Raw genomic sequence first — 20,216 nt, forward strand, 5'->3', positions numbered from 1 at the left:
TACAATGTTACATGAGCACAGTTATTAATAATATTTGCTATTTTAAAGTTTTTCATTTTTATTAGCAGAATTTCATACATTTAGTTGTATATATGTGCAGACTAATGTTTTTGTTGTGTGTAAATTATTGTGCTTTCTGATGTATTTGGTTATAAATTCCTGTAATGAAATTTTCATGTATTATAATTTCTCCTTTTTGTGTTTACTAGAAAAGCAATTATTTGTGTGGAAAATTACTTGACATTTTAGAGTGTTCAGAAGTTAACTTTTTTGTCCTCTTACAGTCTTGTGCTGTGGTTTAGTAACAAGGACACACACTATATAAATAAGGATTTCTGTAATCAGTTGTAAACTTACACAATTATCAAAATATATAGAATTAGAATTATAGAATCTTACATTGTTTTTCTTCCATTGAGTCTTTCATTTTGATTTTAGAAAGGATCTGAGAATTAAGTTGTTTAGATTTTGTTGTCTCTAGATAAATATATATTTACTTTGTCCCAGAACATATATTTACTGTATCCAGGAACATAGTAAAGATGTTAGTGACTATCCATTTCAGTTAGTGAGTCCATGACAGAGTATAGTGAAGTACCTTTTCTGGGGGTAGGGGACCCCATACCCAGCTGTCCTCAGGGGTTACTCCTGCTCCTGGCTCTGTGTTCAGAAATTGCTCCTGGCTCGGAGGACCACATGAGATGCCAGGAATTGAACCAGGTTTGTCCCAAGTCGGCTGCGTGAAAAGCAAATGCCCTATTGCTGTGCTACCTCTCTGGTCACAGTGGAGTACATATTTTTTGATACCTATTCTAGCTAGAATTTGAGACTGACAGTGTTTTTCATTATTGTTCTTTTAAAGCTCATGTTTAACTCTTAGAACTTAATAAATAATATTCTATAGTTATCAGATTATTTGTAATAGGTCTTTGCCACTTTAGGATTTTCTTATACAAATCAATGATTAAATAAATACAGTTTAGCAGTTGATTTGTGGAAAGTTTATATTCAAACCTTCCAGAATTTAAGAAAAAGGAAAATAATTAGGTAACATATTTCGTATTACTTTTTCTGTATTTGGGTGTTATTTTTCTTTTCTAGTGCAGCAAAATAGTTTTATTAGAAGAAACTTAAATACATGTGAGGGAGAAAGAGGTGATAATGTGTTCAATAGAGAGTATGTGCTTTTTTAGAGAGGAGAGTGACTACTCGGGTGGTATTACTACATAATACTGATCTGGATTTAAATAAATATAAATGTAACTTTTTTTCGGCCACACCCAGTGACGTTTAGGGGTTACTCCTGGTTATGCACTTAGAAATCGCTCCTGGTGTGGGGGACCATATGGGATGCCAGGGGATTGAACCGCGGTCAGTCCTAGGCTAGCACGTGCAAGGCGGATGCCTTACGCCCTGCACCACCACTCTGGCCCCTGAATGTAACTTTTGCATTTTTTGGAGGACCTTCCCAGCAGTACTGGACATCACTAGGTTACAACCTTGGACAGTGTTTGGGGAACCATGTGGTACCAGGGATTAAACCTACACTTTTGCCTATGAGGTACACTCTAGCCCTTTGTGCTATCTCCTTGGTCCCTAATTTAAACATTTGAAATTGAGGACTAATACTTGGTGTTCTTTCCATCCCTCCACCTTCCATACAGTGCATCACATATCACAATTGAATTACACCCACAGATGAGGGATTGAATCTACATAATATGTTATCGTTTGTACATTGAGCTTCCTGAATACTTTTTCTACATTGTTTCTACAACAGTTTTGGTGTCAGATGCAGTCTTTCAACAGATCTTTAAAAGCTTTCTATTTATATAATTTTCTAAAATGAAAATCAAGATAATATTTTTTATCTGATTTTAGTAATCCTTTTAAGTAACAGACTATATAAAGTTTATCTAAATACTTCAACAAGTTTCTTCCTTTAGTGATCTAGATCAACTTCGAAAAATCAGACGACGAAGTCCCCATGAAGATACTGAGTCTTTCACTGTATTTTTGAGATCAGATGTGGAGGCAAAGTAAGAACACAGTTTTTATTGTTGTTGTTTAAGTATAAACTAAAATTGGGATTAACAAAAATACATCGTAAATATTCTATGAAAAAAAAATTTTTTTTTTTTTTGCTTTTTTTGGGTCACACCCAGCACTACTCAGGGGTTACTCCTGGCTCTGCACTCAGAAATTGCTCCTGGCAGGCACGGGGGATCATATGGGATGCTGGGATTCAAACCACTGTCCATCTTGAATTGACTGCAAGCAAGGCAAATACCCTACTGCTGTGCTATTTCTCCAGCCTCTATACTGTGAATTTTTAAAAACACAAATTTCAACCATAGAATATTCTTATATTTGCAAAATTCTTTACTAGTTACTAGTATGTGCTAGGTTGGTAAAGTAGCTATAATTTGTAGGAAATTTGCTATTGAGCTTAATCTTTAATTTGAAAAGTTCCTTGCTCCCTCCCTTCCCTCTTTTCCTCACTCCTTTCCTCATTCCTTCCCTCCCTCTCTCCTTTCCTCCCTTCCTCCCTCTCTCCTTCCCCCCTCCCTCCCTCCCTCCCTCCCTCCCTCCCTCCCTCTGTCCCTCCCTCCCGTCCTTCCTCCCTCCCTCCCTCCTTCCTTCCTTCCTCCCTCCTTCCCTCCCTCTTTCCCTCCCTCCCTTCCTTCCTCCCTCCCTCCCTTCCTTCCTTCCTTCCTTCCTTCCTTCCTTCCTTCCTTCCTTCCTTCCTTCCTTCCTTCCTTCCTTCCTTCCTTCCTTCCTCTCTTCCTTTCATCCTCTCCCTTCCTCTCTTCCTTTCATCCTCTCCCTTCCTTCCTTCTTCCTTTCCTTCCTTTCTCCCTCCCTCCCTTCCCTCCTCTCTTCCTCACTCCATCCTTTCCTCTCTCCTTCCTTCCCTCTCTCCTTCTCTCTCCCTTTCCTCTTCTCTTCCTCCCTCCCTCCCTCCCTCCCTCCCTCCCTCCCTCCCTCCCTCTCTCCCTTCCTGCCTTCCTTCCTGCCTTCCTTCCTTCCTTCCTTCCTTCCTTCCTTCCTTCCTTCCTTCCTTCCTTCCTTCCTTCCTTCCTTCCTTCCTCCCTCCTTTTCCTTCCTTCCTCCCTCCTTTTCCTTCTTTCCTTCTTTCCTTCTTTCCTTTCCTTCTTTCCTTCTTTCCTTTCCTTCTTTCCTTCTTTCCTTCTTTCCTTCTTTCCTTTCCTTCCTTCCTTCCTTCCTTCCTTCCTTCCTTCCTTCCTTCCTTCCTTCCTTCCTTCCTTCCTTCCTTCCTTCCTTCCTTCCTTCTTTCCTTCCTTCCTTCCTTCCTTCTTCCTTCCTTTCTTTCTTCCGGAATCCCACTTAAAAAAAAAGAAAAGTTCCTTATATATATTTTTTATTTAGATACCATACTTTACCAAGTTATATATAGTAGGCTTTCTGGCATAAAGTGTTCTCACCTTTTATCCCTCCATCAGCAACCTAAGGTTCCTTCTCATCCCCTACTTTTTCTCTTTGAGAAATAAAATTTTAAGCTTAGTTCTTTTATTTTGGGTTTAATGCTTTAAGCTCTGTTGATCTAGTGGTTTAGCAGTACATAGATACCTCACCTCTGTGCCAGAGACCCCCAATTTCCAGTCCTCTTATTGCTTCCCTCTCCAAATCTCTCCTTTTGTGATATTTTTGTTTCTGTAATCTAGAGACAGTGTTTGTCCAATTTCCATTCTCTCGATAGATTGTTCTATAAATCACAGATTAGTGAGAACATCTGGTATTTGTTTCTTTGATATACTTCACTTAATATAAGATCCTCCAGTTTCATCCAAGTTGCAGCATATCACATATTATTTCTAATGTTTGCATAGTATTCTATGTACATGTCCACAGCTTTGCTATAATTTTCCTAATAGAATTATACTTCTAAGATTCTCATTTATTACTCTATATTTAAATGTGATTGAGTAAAATAATTAAAATTGGCCTTGTATGTACGCACAGAGCTTTAGAAGTGTGGGGAAGCCTTGAAGCTCTTGCCAGAGAGAGAAAACTGCGTAAGGAAGCAGAAATAGAATACCGAGAAAGTGAGTACCGTAATTTAAAGCTGAGTAAATTGAAAAATAGCATGCAGACTGCTTTTACAGACCTGCCCCTCTACTGACTATGTACTCTACTGGTCTTATATTTCTTGGCTCTGGCTCTGTTGGTTATAGTTAATAACCATTTATGTTTCAGTTATGGAATTCAATACTTTTATAGAACTAAAATTTTTTTTCTTGAAATGGGAGGCCATATTTGGCAGTGTCAGTGTTCATGGCCCATACCTGGGTCTGCCTAGGGCCCATGCCTGATGATGTTCAGGGGACCATTTATAGTGCAGGGATTTGAACCAAGAGTCATGACTGCATCCACATATCAGCAAGCACCTTAACATTTGAATAATTGACCTGAAATTATTACTTTTGCCCTCTTGTATGGTTTTTTAAAGATGAGTAGAAAAGAAGATTTTGTGATTTTTGGTTTGTTTTTTTTTTTTTTTGCCTGTTCTTTAATTTTATTGCCTTATTTGTACCTACATGCTTGTATTTGAGACAGACATTCTATTTCTCTCACAATGAGTGATTTCTTAATGCAGAGCCAGGAGTAAACCCTGAGCACTGCCATGTGTGTCCTCAAAAACAAACATGTTTTGTTTTTAAAGTAATATATATATTGACTCTATATCTTATGAAATTCTTTTCTTCTAGGATTATTTAGAAACCAAAAAATCCTAAGAGAATATACAGATTTCTTGGGAAACACTAAGGTAAGGTTTCCTCTCTCTCTTATTGTTATTTGTGGGTTGCAAAATGAGATATTAGTATATTAGTTTATAGGTATTATGAAATGCTGCCATTTCTATGTCCTAATCTAGTATTTTATTGAGATATTGAAGTTTAATGAATTTTAGTCAGTTCTATTTGAAAGTTTTTGGGGGAGGGTAGAACAGGTAACCTACACTCAGGAATCACTCCTATAGTGGGCTCAGGACCATATAGGATACCAGGGATTGAACCTGGGTTTCTGCAAAGCAAATGTCCTACCTATTGCACAATCTCTCTTGCCCCTGTGTTTGACATTATTGAACTTAAAAAAAAAAATTGGACATAAATTCTTTTAAAATCCATAATAGAATTATGATGGAATATAATAATGGAATTATAATCCATTAATCCAAGATATTGATATTTTAAGTAAAATTTAACTTTTAAATGCACAGTTTTCTTTATTTTTTATTTTCTATTTCTACCTTGCTTTTTGTTGATGTTCTGGTCCATACCTCATGGCTTTTAAGGGCCTACACCTGGCTCTACACTCAGGGATCGCTCCTTGCAGGGTTGCTGAGGATCAAGCCCTGGTTGGTCAGTTCACTTATCTACTAAACTGTCTCTCCAGCCCTGTTTTCAGCTCTTTTGAATGTTCAAATTGTTGCCACACATCCATTTTGATATTTCTTTTTAATTTTGTGTACAGTCAGTGGACACTCAATCTGTAGTCTTACTAAACTTCCCACAGTTCATTCAATTTCACTTTTTGCTTGCTGGTATCTAGGCCATACCTTCTTCACATATTTTCTGAAGCCTCATATTTCATTGAAAAATTATATCCAGTCTAATTTTTAAATATAAAATACTTTATCTCTCAATATCTCTGCTTATTAATATCTACATATATGCCAGAATATATTTTTTGTCCTACTAAAGGGAAATTAGTATTTGGGACCACTGTAGAAAGTTTGCCATTATTCCTCCTCTTATTTATTTATTTATTTATTTATTTATTTATTTATTTATTTATTTATTTATTTATTTATTTATTTATTTATTTATTGGTTTTTGGGTCACACCAGGCAGTGCTCAGGGGTTATTCCTGGCTCCATGCTCAGAAATCGCTCCTGGCAGGCTCAGGGGACCATATGGGATGCCGGGATTTGAACCAATGACCTTCTGCATGAAAGGCAAACACCATACCTCCATGCTATCTACTTCCTCCTCTTTTATTCTTTCCTGAAATCTTTTTCTTTTGAGCTTTCTTATCACAATAAAGGACTATATACTGTATTCAAGAAACAGCAGAACATTTTATTGGAGAAAGAAATATTCCCTGAATATGTGACTATTTGTTTTAGTTCCTGTGTTTTAATTAAACATGTAATTATCACTTGAAGATTTTGGCCTTTAGAAAGTAGTCAGAAGTTAAACCAGAGAAGAAAACTTGTTGGATTTTACTATTTCTTGTTTAGAATTAAAGAAGCTATTCAAGAAATAGAAAATAATGAATGGTCCAGATAGATAACCCAACAAAGAGTTGAATATATTCTTCACATTTGGGAGGCCCAGGCTCCAGCACTTTGCGCTACTTTGCTGGCCCTAATTGCTACTCTTTTTTTTTTGTTTTGTTTTGTTTTGGGGCCACACCAGGTGATGCTCAGGGGTTACTCCTGGCTATGCGCTCAGAAATCACTCCTGGCTTAGGAACCATATGGGACTCGGGAAGGGGGGTGAGATTGAATTGCAGTCTGTCCTAGATCAGCCGCGTGTGTACGAGGCAAACACCCTACCTCTGCGCCACTGCTTTGGCCCCTAATTTCTGAAGAAATTCTGGATACAGAGAAATAAGACCCATTATTGGGAGGTTTGGATAAAAGAAATATTTTCTGATATGTAAGAGTTGCTTCTAAATGTTTTAATGTTTTTGTAGTGTGATTGGTGTTTGACTAATGCCTGAAACAACTGTATTATGAACTACTTGATAAATCATGGTGTTATAATTAACAATTAAAGAAATAGAAAAAAATGTTTTATGGGAAGTTTTAGAGAAGATGTTTTTTTTTAATAGCCACGCTCAAGAATGACATCAGTTTTTATGAAGGGGCCAGGAAAAGTGGTGATGGTTGCCATTTGTATGTGAGTACTGAAAAAAAAAAATCAACCTTTTATAAAGTAGAAATTCTTTCATTTTAATATGTATATCCATGAATGTGTACATTTATTACATGTTATCTCTTTGAAGAGTTGGAAACATATATTGGTTAGGGGAAAGTATTGAATAAGCTTTATTCTTATCAGTATAGGTTTGTGGAAGTATTCAATCATATCTATCTTTTTAGATTTTATTTTCAAATCTGTTTAGCTTTTGCTGAGTGTATTTTTAATATGGTTAATTCTCAGTGTATCTCACTCAAAGGGCTGGATGTGGAAGTCCTAGATTTGATCCTGACACCACATGTTCCTCTGAATACCACTAGAAGTGGTCCCTAAGCAAAGAGTGTGGCCTCCAAACAAACAAAAATTTATGAATTAGTTGCTATCTGAAAATTTTTTCCTAATTTCATTGGTGGTGTTAGACTTTTTTGTTTGTTTGGTTGGTTTTGGGCCACACTTGGTGGCACTCAAGGCTTACTCCTGGTTTTACGCTCAAAACTCACACCTAGCAGGTTTGGGGGACTGTATAGGATGCTAGGAATCGAACACAGGTCAGGTGCATGCAAGGCAAATGCCCTACCTGCTCTGCTATCCCTCTGATTCCTAGACATTTTTTTTTAAGTTGAATGGGCCACGGTTATATAGAGTTATTTGTCCCAGCATGGATGTTTTACTTTCTTTTCTTGCTTTTTGTTGTTGATTTGATGACTGGGGGAAAGGAGGCTTCAAACATACAGACTTGATTCAGGGGCTCCACTTTGAACTGTGATATTGGGGTCACCCATTTTGTTGTGGTGCCCGTTACGAGTGGCACATTATAGTTGTGCTCACACATATATTTGTCAGGGGTGGTACCCCTGGCCCACAGTGTTCACACATCTTTTTTTGAATTTTGGTGCTCACCAAGTGTCACATCCCTTAGTGTCAGCAATCACACACTAGAGTGCCATTGTATACTAGAGAGAGCACTATGTTGGAGTCTGGGGGAACCTAGACAAAAGAGTTCCCTAGAACCATGACTGTTGTATGTGGGTGATATTGGAATCAAATTGATGACCTATTGCATGCAGGCAGATACTTTTATCTTTGAGCCTGTCTCAAGGATGATGATCAAGTTTTGAGTCACTGAACTTTGGTGGTAGGGATGGAGGGACGTGTTTAGGTGTATCATAGAAGGGCGGATTTCGAGGCCGAAGAGATATCATGGAGGTAAGGCAGTTGGTGGTTTGAATCCTGGCATTCCATATGGTCCCCCGAGCCTGTCAGGAGTCATTCCTGAGGGGAGAGCCAGGAGTAACCCCTGAGCGATGCCGGGTGTGACCCAAAAACCACAAACAAAAAAAAAAAGAAGGGCGGATTTTGATGTGTGGCCTATGATGGTGCCCGGTTTCTGGTGTGGACAGTTTTATGAGTGTTGTACTAACACTGAGAGGAGTATATGAAGAAAGGGCATCAGGGGAACGAAGGAAATGAATTATCTACGGAGCACTAAGTAGAATTATCTATTAGTAGTAAGTGGAATTAGTCTTTTTCATCAGTATACTGTGTCATGGCAGTTATGAATGTATATGATATGTGCAAATTGTATAGCATAAACCTGGTATGTGGTATATATTTAATAATTATTACTGTTAATATATAGGTCTGAAATTCAACAGGGAGATCTGAATTAGAGACTTGGAATTGTGAGTTATTAATATGAAGGTGATAAGCACTGGGAGTTATTATACAGTGTGAAGAATAAAAAGTCCTTGAGGGGAAAAACCTTGAAAAATAAGGGGCCGGTGAGGTGGCGCTAGAGGTAAGGTGTCTGCCTTGCAAGCCAAGCGCTAGCCAAGGAAGGACCACGGTTCGATCCCCGGCATCCCATATGGTCCTCCCAAGCCAAGGGCAATTTCTGAGCTCTTAGCCAGGAGTAACCCCTGAGCATCAAAAACCAAAAAAAAAAAAAAAAAAAAGAAAAGAAAAATACAAGTATTTCAGAAATGAGTGAAGGAAAGAGATCCTACAGAAGAGACTGAGAAAGAACAGGGGGCATTGAAGGAATCTCTCTTGGAAGCCAATGAATTCTGTTTATTTGTAAAAAAGAAAAACTAGTCGTGAATGCTTCTTTGTGATTAAGGAAAGGAGTTTATTAAAAGAAAATGGTTGGTGGTTATGGTCAGACCAATCTAATGAGGTATCTGAAGTGGTAGCCATTAGTTTTAGTGGCTTGAAAACTTAGTGCAGGGAAAACAGACAGCAAGAGTATATATGGTTCTTTCTGGAAATTACTTGCAGGAGAAGAGCATGTAGTTTGAAGAGGATGAGCATCCTCATAAGCTTTATAAATGTGATGTTAATACACGTGTCACAGAATTAAAATAAAATATGGTGTAGTGACTTGGGTAGGTGAGTGTAGCCTGAGTTAACACAGCAGCTGGAATTTAAGCCATTAGCTTCCTCAAAGCAAACCATGTTTGCTTTAGCATCTTTTCATCCTCGAACTGTGATCCCGAAGTGGCTTGCTGGCACCCATCTGCTTACTTAGGACCAAATTTACTGTGTCTGAAGTCTTGGTTTTCACAATGTCCTACAACAGAGTATCTTAAATTTTCTACCAGGGACTTTTTGTTTACCCCCAGGGACTCCTTTTTGCCTTAGAAATGTAATATGGAGGAGCACAATAAAGCCTCAGATTCATTACATGGTTGATTTTGAGTTAAAAAAATTTTTTTCCACACCCAACATTGCTTAGGGATTACTTTTGACACTATACTCATTTATACATTTATATATACATTATACATTTATAAAGCTTATGAGAATGCTCATCCTCTTCAAACTACATGCTCTTCTCCTGCAAGTAATTTCCTGGAGTGCTCAGAGGACCAAATCAGGTACCAGGAATTGAATTTGGATTAGCCTGTGCAAGTCAAATGCTCTACCCACTGTACTACTATTGCTCCAGCCCCAATTTTGTGTAATTTTTGCTCTGTCATTTTTTTTTTTGTAATGGGCCACACCCGGTGATGCTCAGGGGTTACTCCTGGCTATGTGCTTAGAAATCGCTCCTGGCTTGGGGTACCATATGGGATGCTGGGGATCGAACTGCGATCCGTCCTAGGCTAGCGCTTGCAAGGCAGACGCCTTACCTCTAGCACCACCACTCCGGCCCCTGCTCTGAGGCCTACTAGACAAAATCCAGTGCATATCCTTTTATATGCCCAAGATACATAATTTCTTATATCATTTTCTCCAAATGTAGCTTAATTGCTTACTAATTCTCAAAATATACTTATACTCTGTTGATGTATTTCATGCCTTTTGAGTAGTGATACTACAATCTTTACTTTTCAGATTTATATTCTTAACATAGAGTTTCTAAACACTAGGGATTCTTGTTAATTTATTTCAAATAGATTCTAGTCAGGCCAGAGTGATCTTACAGTGGGGTGGGGTGTTTGCATTGCATTGCATCCCTGGTACCTCATATGGTCCCCTATGCCGGTTAAGAGTGATTCCTAAGGGCAGAACCAGGAGTAATCCATGAGCATCATCAGGTATGGCCCCAAAACTAAAATAAATGAAAAATAAAGTTTCTAGGATAAAACTGTTTATAGCTACTTAGTTTCAGTGAAATTTCTATCCATACCTATAATACTAAAAATTGTCTTTTTTTTTTTCTTTTAGCAATGGATTAAACTGCTTCTTTAAATTTCTAGCCTGGCTTTATACGGGTTCAGCAAGTATGTTCTCTGAAGCTATTCATTCTTTATCAGATACCTGTAATCAGGTAAGAAGCAAAAGGTTGGTTTTTTTTCTTTTATAGTTCTTTCTTTTCCCTTTCCTTTATTGCTGTTTTGATGGTGGGGGCTGTGTGTTTGGTTGTGATACTCACTTAATTGTGATGTATTAGAATTCACACTGTGTCACTAGGAATTGAAGTCATTGAAGCCAGAAAGCAAACTCATGACCTCATACCTGCAAAGTACTTACCCTACTATCAAACCATATCCCTAATAGTTTTAAAAACTTTTAAAATTTAGTTTTTCTGAGGCTGGAGCAATAGCACAGTGGTAGGGCATTTGCCTTGCACGCTGCTGATCCAGGACAGACCGCTGTTTGATTTCCAGTGTCCCATATGGTCTCCCGAGCCAGGAGCTATTTCTGAGCGCATAGCCAGGAGTAACCACTGAGTGTCACCAGGATGTGGCCCAAAAAGAAAAAAAAGAATTATAGTTTTTCTTCTTTTTTTTAAAGACCTTAGAATAAAAGTTGACCTTTCAAAACAGTGTTTCCAGGGATGTGTCCTGTTAGTGTGCTGAGTTGGATCATAAGCACTGTGTGGGATCTAGACCCTGAGCACTGCTAACAGTAGCCCCCTGAGTATGACCACCACTATCACCACCACCACTAAACAAAACCTAAATCTTAGCTGGTGAAAGAACTGAATATTTGGGGCCAGAGTGGTAGTATGATTGGTAGGGTACTTGCCTTTCATGCAACTAACCCAGGTTCGGATCCCCAGCATCCCATAAGGTCCCCTGAGCACCACCAGGAGTGATCTCTAAGTGCAGAGCCAAGAATAATCCCTGAACACCACTGGTATGCCCCCCCCCCCAAAAAAAAAACCCAAACAAACAACAAAAAGAGATGAATATTTTGCTTTTGATAGATGAAATCCATAAACATTTGACCATAGTTATATATAGATGGAGGAGGAAGGAGAGGAGAGGGGAAGAAGGAGGATAAAGTGACAGCTCAATAGACTTGAGTGCATATTTCGCATGTGGGCCACCCAGATCCCATCTCTGGCACTCCATGTTGCCCATATACTGCTAGTAGTGACCCAGATGTAGAGCCAGAAGTAGTGCCGGAATATCACTGAGTGTGGCCCTAAAATAGATAACTAAAAAAATTTTAATCCTTGGGTCCAGAGCGATGGTACAACAGTTAGGGTTCTTGCCTTGTATGTGGTCCACCTCGGTTCAATTTCTGAAATCCCTGTGGTGCTCTGAGCAATACCAGGAATGATTCCTGAGGCAGAGCCAGGAGTAATCTCTCAGCACTGCTGGTATGGCCCCAAAACAAAATAAATCCTTGTTAAAATTAAAATTAGGTAGATTAAAAACGTTTTTTAAACAATATATCTATAGGGGTGGGGGGAAATAATATATCTGTAGAAGTCAAATGTTTTTGCTTTAAGAATAAACACCTTAACCATCCTTCTCTTGGGGTTGCACTACTGTCCAATGAACGTCTTGTGAGGACAGTACTGCTAACACCTTAACAACATCAGCTAGAGCATCAGCTAGAGCTCTGCTTTATCTTGGTGCAATTTTTGGAAAAGTACCATGAACCCCCCTCTTTTCCACACATGTAAAATAAAAGTAGATATCTAACAGGGAAAAAAAGAATAAACACCTTGAATTATTTTCTATATATTCTATTTTTCTATATTTTTCTATTATTTTGCCTTGAATTAATTTCTATACTAAGTTGATAGTAACTACTCTCTATTTGATATTTTCCAATTGGTCTGATGTGGCTGATGGGGAGAGATATATAATCTATAGTAAATTTTGTTGAAAATTTAGCTGAACATAAAAAAATTGAAATTAAAAGGAATTCATAGAGGGCTGGAGAATAGACTGGATCAATACATTCTTTGTATGTATGAGACCTTGTATAGTGTGGTCCCAGGTACTGAAACTCTGACCTGACCAGTATGACCCCAAACAAATAATATGAATTTGTGCTCATGGGCAGGGAGATATTTGATTAATAGTTTCAGTATTGTTATTTAAAATACTACAATGTGTTTTTAAGTATCCACACTTGGAAATACTATTCAGAGTTTGAGAAAATGTAGTTAAATAGATTGTTGAATATATCTGGCCTAGAATAACAACTATGATTTGAGTCAATTATCAAGTTGCAAACATAATAAAGAACTGCTTCCATCCAGGAGAATTACTGAGGATGTGAACAACTAAAAAATGAATTAGACTCTAAGAAATAATATTTTGAACAACAGTGCTTTAAGACCATAATTTTCAAGAGAACAACAACTCAGTTGAACTCTGTTCTCTTTGAGTTGGTGTTTGGAGGCCTATGAGCAATAAAGGAGCAGGGTGGGAGGTTATAGTCTCTTGGAATTCAGAAGGCAGAAGTTAGAATGCAGGAGTCTGAGGTAGTTAGAAATTACAGTTCACAGAAAGGCACTTCACAGCAAAGGAAGCTGTGCGGAGAGCTGCAGAACTCAGTAGAGGGTTTTTCTTGAGTTAGAGCTTTGCTGAAAGTTAAGTCTCATATGTGGAGGGTAAAATCATGAGGTCGGAAGAGATCCACCCAACATTAAGATTAGAAGTTCCTAGAACTTGGGGCCAGAGAGATAGCATGGAGGTAAGGTGTTTGCTTTGCATGCAGAAGGACTGCAGTTCAAATCCCAGCAACCCATATGGTCCCCTGTGCCTGCCAGTGGTGATTTCTGAGCATAGAGCCAGGAGTAACCCTTGAGCGCTGCCGAGTGTGACCCCAAAACAAAAAAAAAATAGTTCCTACAACTCTTACAGGGCTCGGTAGGAATCGTCTGACCATATGAGATGGTAAGTTACCAATGATTATCTTGTTAGTAAAAGAATCAGACCTTAATAGGGCTCAACAGATTTTGATGCAAAGACAATTCTAGAATTTTCCTTAAAAAAAGAAAATGCTGGGGCCGGAGAGATAGCATGGAGGTAAGGCGTTTGCCTTTCATGCAGCAGGTCATCGGTTCGAATCCCGGCGCCCCATATGGTCCCCTGTGCCTGCCAGGAGCAATTTCTGAGCCTGGAGCCAGGAATAACCCCTGAGCACTGCCAGGTGTGACCCAAAAACCAAAAAAAAAAAAAAAAAAAAAAAAAAAAGAAAATGCTAAATTAGGGTGGAAAATACATCATTCACATAGAAGTCCTATGAAATCATCTGGTCTGATCTTGGTACATGACAGGATGGACACACATGTTTCTTGCTAATAATGTCCATGGCACATCAGCCTGTATTGTATGATGAATGAAGATATAAATATCCAAATGGGCCTGGGCAGGAAAAAGTCCTCATCCCTGCTTTTGAGGATCAAGTTGATTTACAAGTAATTACCTGTTCTAACTCACAAGGGAAGACAACAAAGTATATACATCCAGTATAGCATGCAGTGTTCACCATCTAATAAAAAGTTATTAGACTGCCAAAGTTTGACTCACAATCAGCATGAAAAGTTAACGGTAGAAACAATTGACATGTGATAAACCACTTGGACAAGGAATTGGGGCCAGTGCACAGGAATTAACGATGCTTGCCTTGCACACAGCTGACACCAGTTGGATCTCTGGCACTGTTTATGGTGTCCCAAGCCACAACCAGTAGTCACTCCAGAAAAGAGAAATAATCCCTGAGTGCCTCCCAGTGTGTCCCAATCCTGTTGCAACCCCTCACCCCCAGAGGAAGAAATATTAACCATTTTACAGATTATCCTAATCCTGTTTTGAAAGGTATAAACAGTCATGTATTCTGTGAGTCCTTGCCCTTTGCTCTGTTTATGTAGTTTACAAAAAAATCAGGAGGCAGTCTGTAGTATGGGGTGCAGTCAGCAGTGAGGGTGTTGGGAATGTCACTTTCTGTTTGCCTGAAGAACAAATTGAGCAGAGATATGCTGAGGAATTACTTCCCTCTCTCCTGTGGTAAGCCAAGTAAATTTGAACCTGGTGGAATATATTGTAGAAGTAAATCATGGTATGGCCATACCTTCATTTGCCTTTACTCCTGATGATTTCTAGGTTTTGTTTTATATAAGCAGTAGTTTTGAACCCTTTTGGGTTCATCTTCGTATTTACTAAGGTAAGTCTCAGAAACCAACATTGCTGGTCTGTTGACCTACATATACCAAGTGAGTTTCTTGGTCATCATCAGATTTGCTTTACTCATTATACTCTCCATCTTGCTAATGATTTGTTCATTCTTTTTCCCTTTCTCCTTAGGGTTTACTAGCAGTGGGCATCAGCAAATCTATTCAAACACCAGATTCTACTCACCCGTAAGGAAATTGTCTTTATTTGGTTTCTATGTGTTTTGGTAAAAGGCCATTAAAGTTCAAAAAAGTGGGTGGGTGGGTGAAGCAACTGCATTTTAGAAATATTTTACAGTTTTTATAAACCTGCAGTTTTATGTTAAACAGTCAATATATTGTTTATGTTAATAATTAATGGAGTAATGCCTAGTTTGTAGGGTTGTTGCCTTATAGGCAGCTAACCCAGATTCAATCCATATCAGGGCATATGCTTCTCTGATATTATATGTATTATGTCAAGAGAACAATATTCAACATTTTTAAACAGGGTAAAAATAACATTTTTTTTTTTTTTTTTGGTTTTTGGGCCATACCCAGTTATGCTCAATGTTATTCCTGTCTCTACACTCAGAAATTACTCCTAGGGGCCAGAGCTATAGCACAGTAGTAGGGCATTTGCCTTGCATATTGAACCAGGACTGACCCAGGTTCAATCCCTGGCATCCCGTATGGTCTCCTGAGCCTGCCAGAGTGTGATTTTCATTCGTTTGTTTTTGTTTTTTGGGTCACACCCATCAGCACTCAAGTGTCACTCCTGGCTCTGCACTCAGAAACTGCTCCCAGCAGTTTCTGGGATGCTGGGATTCAAACATCATCTGTCCTGGGTTGGCTGTGTGCAAGGCAAACACCCTATGCTATGTTATCTCTCCATCATCCCGGGAGCAGTTTTTGAGCACAGAGCCAGGAGTACTCCTGAGCACTGCCGGCTGTGGCTCAAAAACCAAAAAAAAGAAAAAAAGAAGGTACTCCTGCAGGTGCTTGGGAAAACATATGTGGTCCCAGGGATTGGACGTGGGTCTGCCTTATGCAAGGTAAATGCCCTGTCCACTGTACAATTGCTTAGACTCTTAAAACAGGGTAAACATTTTTGTTGTTGTTGTTGTTGTTTTGGGTCACACCTAGCAGCACTCAGGGGTTACTCCTGGCTCTATACTCAGAAATTGCTCCTAGCAGGCTCGGGGATATGGGATGCCGGGATTCGAACCACCAACCTTCTGCATGAAAGGCAAACGCCTTACCTCCATGCTATCTCTCCGGTCCCCAGGGTAAACATTTTTTAAATTTTAGTTCGTGAAGTCTTCTTTTCAAGGTATTTTCAATTTTTTTTTTGCTGCCAATAGAATTTTCTACAGTGATGGAAATAGATTGGTTTATTATGGCTTATTAAGATTGAAGAGCATTTGAAATTTGGCTAGTATGATTGAAGAAGTACATTTTAAAATTTTATTTAGTTCATTTTTAACTTAGATTTATGTGGCTAGTGATATATTTAACAGTGCAGAGAGAAATAATAAAATATTTCAATAAGAACCTATAAATTCCTTAAAAGCATAAAATAACATTAATGACATTTAACTTAAAAGACCCCCAAAAGAAAATACCAGTTAAATCATAGTTCTTTCATTTTCCCTCCCTTCCCTCTCTTCTTTCCCTTCCCTGCCTTCCCTCCCTTCCTTAGTTTTGGATCTACACCTGCCAGTGATCAGGGTAACTCCTGGCTCTGTGCTCAGGAATCACTCCTGGTGGGCATGTGGAACCATATGGAATGCCAGAGATCGAACTCGGTCATTCACATGTGAGGCAACTGCCCTACCTCTGTACTATTTCTTTGGCCCCGTAGTTTCTTTATATTTTCAAATATCATGCAGTTACTTCTCCACTTTCTTAGTTTTATTTTTTTATTTATTTTTGGGCCATACCTGGTGATGCTCAGGCATCAATCCTGGTAGGCTCAATGGATTGTATAGGATGAACGGGATTGAACCCAGGTCAGCAGTATGCAAGGTAACCACCCTACCCACTGTGTTGTTGCTCTGGCCTGCATCCACTTCGTTGATTTTCTCTTAGATTTGTTTGTCACTCACGTTTTATTCAAATAAAAGGTCATAATATCTTGATATTTTAGGAAGTTTAAAAGATTTGCCTCATAATGAAAACTATTTCTTCTGAATTATATTATCATTTTTACTTTTTAGGTATGGATTTTCAAATATGCGTTATATTGCATCACTGATTAGTGGTGTTGGAATATTCATGATGGGTGCAGGATTATCTTGGTACCATGGAGTCATGGGATTGCTTCATCCTCAGCCGATAGAATCCCTTCTATGGGTAATCATTTTTCTTTGCTTGGTTTTAAATATGAAATAGTGATCAAGTATGCTAGAAATTATTACTCATATTGATATAAGACAGTGAATATATCTTCTGAACTGTCATAGGGGGTTATATATTTGTAGTTGGAATATTTAGAGCATGACTCACATTATCTCTAAATCTGTATAATTCAGAGATGTTGAACAATAATTTAAGCTCTGCCTCTTTGTTAAACTCTTAGAAAGTTTCATTTATTTCTCTGGGATTGCAGAGATTTACAGAGGGTTTTTATAGAGGATTACAAAGAGTTGTGGGCCCAGAGTTAATTCAAGTACCTTGTATGTACCTGTCTACTTATGGAGCCTCAATGACAATCTCCTCAAGCACAGCCAGGCACCAGTAGCCCAAACAGCACTTCGTTGCTGGACCAGAGCACCAGATCCCGCAGGCTTACACTGTCTGAGCATTGCCATCCAATTTTCTTCAAATGCGACCCATACAAGGAAAAGGCTTAACTGCTACCTTTCAGATTGGCATTAATATTGAGTGTAAAGAGATCAGAATCGAGACAGAGAAGCCTGTATTCTGGTTCTTAAATGGTATTTCTTTTTACTCAAGCAAATCACATAGCCTTGGGAAATTATTATTTCCTGAACAGAGTTTGGGTGTGGGACTAAGTTCAAGATCTTTGAACCTCTATTTCAGGAAAGTCTGGTGTTATAAAAAATAACAGTAAAATATTTTAAAGTATAGATTACACATTAAGCATTTTAAATGGGTAAAATTATACATTTTAAAACTCTTGTGATATCGTTAATTCAGAAGTGTTCTGCATACTTCAAGGGTTGATATATCCTCCCTCTGCCCCTTGCACACTCACACGTACATTGATTACCCTTTATAAACATTTAATTTTCTGAATTAGGGTTTTGAAAAGATTCCCTTAGTACTGGACAACTCAAATAGATCCAAAAGTTACTCTGGGTGTAGATTGTGCAGTATCTACTGTCACAGTCCTAAATTTTCAATGTTTGTGTTTATTTTGAACTTAAAAAATTTTATACTAGAGGCTGCAGCCATAGTATAGCAGATAGGGTGTTTGACTTGCATGCGGCCAACTCAAGTTCAAGTCCTGGAACCCCATATAGTCCCCCCAATATGCCAACAGTGATTCGTGAGTGCAGAGTTAGGAGTTACCCCTGAGCATTACCAGGTGTGGCCAGAAGAAAAAAAAATTTATACAGATAGGTCCTGGTATACCATTCTATAACTCAGCTATATAGATTATTATAAAGTAATGACCACTATAATTTTAAACTTATCTGTTTCTTCTGCCCCCATTTGATAAATCATTCATCAAGATTCTTACCTGGATTAGATTCAAATGTGTGATTTATTTGCTTATTTGTTTTGGTTTTAAGAGTACTCATAATGGTATTAGGGCAACTGTGAGATGTCAGGATTGAGCCCAGGCCTCCTACATACTTTGTATGTATGCCAACCCATTGAGCTACCTCTCTGGCCCCTATGATTTTTTTTAAAGCATTATAAATATGCATAGAAAGTTCTGAAGCTTTAGTCAAGTATTAATTTATGCTCTATTGTCATATTTTTTAGGCCTATTGTATTTTAGCAGGATCATTGGTATCTGAAGGAGGTGGGTACAATATTTCTTCATTCTTTATTTAGTAATATATATTCAGCAATTTACAGATTGTTAAATTCCATTGGTAAAAATGATAGGAATAGTTAACTATGTTTTGTTTATTTTTAGGGAGTAAATTCTTGGTTGTTTCTGTCATGGGGGTAGAAATGATTGGGGGCACAGGTCAGGAGAAGTACTATTGTTCTTTTGTTCCAGGAATTAATTCCATGGCCTTAATGCAGGCAGAGATAAACTTTATCTCTGAGCCACAACTTCGACCTTTTTTATTGTTCTTATATATTGCTCAGAACATTTAAAATGGGATGTGATAACAGTTAATTGTATAAGTTTATATTTTTAATTATATAATTAATAAGTTTCTGAATTATTAATTAAATAATTTTTTAAAACTCTGGCTTTAGTGGCAGCAATCAGAGAAAGCTGTCTTTTTGGAATACAATATTTCAGAGTTTCTGAAAATTTTAGCTGTAGTACTATTAGGAAGGAAAACTGTTATTGTTGTGGCCGGAGCAGTGGCACAGGGCGTAAGGTGTCTGCCTTGCACACGCTAGCCTAGGACAGACCGAGATTCAATCACCCGGTGTTCTATATGGTCACCCAAGCCAGGGGCAATTTCTGAGCGCATAGCCAGGAGTAACCCCTGAGTCGCCAGGTTTGGCCCAAAAACCAAAAACAAACAAACAAAAATGTTATTGTCATATATGAATGCCTAATTTACTGCTATATGCAACATGTATTTACTTCAGAAACACTATCAGTTTCTATGCATAGTGTTCCCTTCATCTTTGACAGTTTGTAAAATGGGATAATATCCTCTGCCTCCAAAGGTTCAGAAATCAAAAGTGATTGAATTTATTGTTGTGCTTGACGTTTAATAGGAATCCTGTAAATTAATGTGGTGGTGGTGATGATATTTAAATTATTATGATTGAGAAACATGGGTTTGTGATATTTTCATGATTAGTTGAACCTAGGTGATGTCTGTCTAATAAAGAACTTCTCATGCAAGTGCAGAACCTATTTTTTTTTTAGATGCCCTGTTTAAAATTTGGAGGCATGAAGTTTTCGCCTTATTGATAATGAATGCTTTCTTTCTTATTTCCAGCAACTCTTCTTGTTGCTTTAAATGAACTTCGTAGGAGTGCTCGGGCCAAAGGAATGTCATTTTATAAGTATGGTATGTAATTTAGAAACCAGGTCTTTTATTTCAACTCCTTTATATGCTTAAAATTACCTAGTCCTATTGCTTTGTTCAGTATAATATGTATACCTATAATTTACCTATCATTATGGATATAAAATATGTCTTTCTTAATGTGGCTTCCTTATGGGGCTCTTACATATATATATCAGCTCTTTTAAAAAGATTAAAAGATGCATTATCTTTGATCAAATAATTTCTTTTTGAGTTAGCTTA

The 20,216-nt window shown here is 38.0% G+C and overlaps 1 protein-coding gene and 1 non-coding gene across 2 annotated transcripts in view; both read left to right on the forward strand.

Moving 5' to 3' along the window:
• The window catches only part of SLC30A9 (solute carrier family 30 member 9), a 56,313-nt gene that overhangs the window by 13,137 nt on the left and 22,960 nt on the right, over nt 1–20,216 (forward strand). The window contains exons 5-13 of the mRNA XM_049789825.1: nt 1,947–2,039; nt 3,985–4,067; nt 4,731–4,789; nt 6,862–6,929; nt 10,620–10,722; nt 14,948–15,003; nt 17,013–17,148; nt 18,751–18,790; nt 19,905–19,976. Of these exons, the coding sequence (XP_049645782.1) occupies nt 1,947–2,039; nt 3,985–4,067; nt 4,731–4,789; nt 6,862–6,929; nt 10,620–10,722; nt 14,948–15,003; nt 17,013–17,148; nt 18,751–18,790; nt 19,905–19,976 (710 nt within the window). The remainder of the gene's footprint in view (nt 1–1,946; nt 2,040–3,984; nt 4,068–4,730; nt 4,790–6,861; nt 6,930–10,619; nt 10,723–14,947; nt 15,004–17,012; nt 17,149–18,750; nt 18,791–19,904; nt 19,977–20,216) is intronic.
• LOC126032790 (U4atac minor spliceosomal RNA) lies at nt 12,149–12,278 on the forward strand. Its single transcript, XR_007503987.1, has one exon. It is a non-coding gene; the product is annotated as a U4atac minor spliceosomal RNA (small nuclear RNA).

The sequence above is a fragment of the Suncus etruscus genome, chromosome 16 (assembly GCF_024139225.1).
Source record: "Suncus etruscus isolate mSunEtr1 chromosome 16, mSunEtr1.pri.cur, whole genome shotgun sequence".
NCBI lineage: Eukaryota > Metazoa > Chordata > Mammalia > Eulipotyphla > Soricidae > Suncus > Suncus etruscus.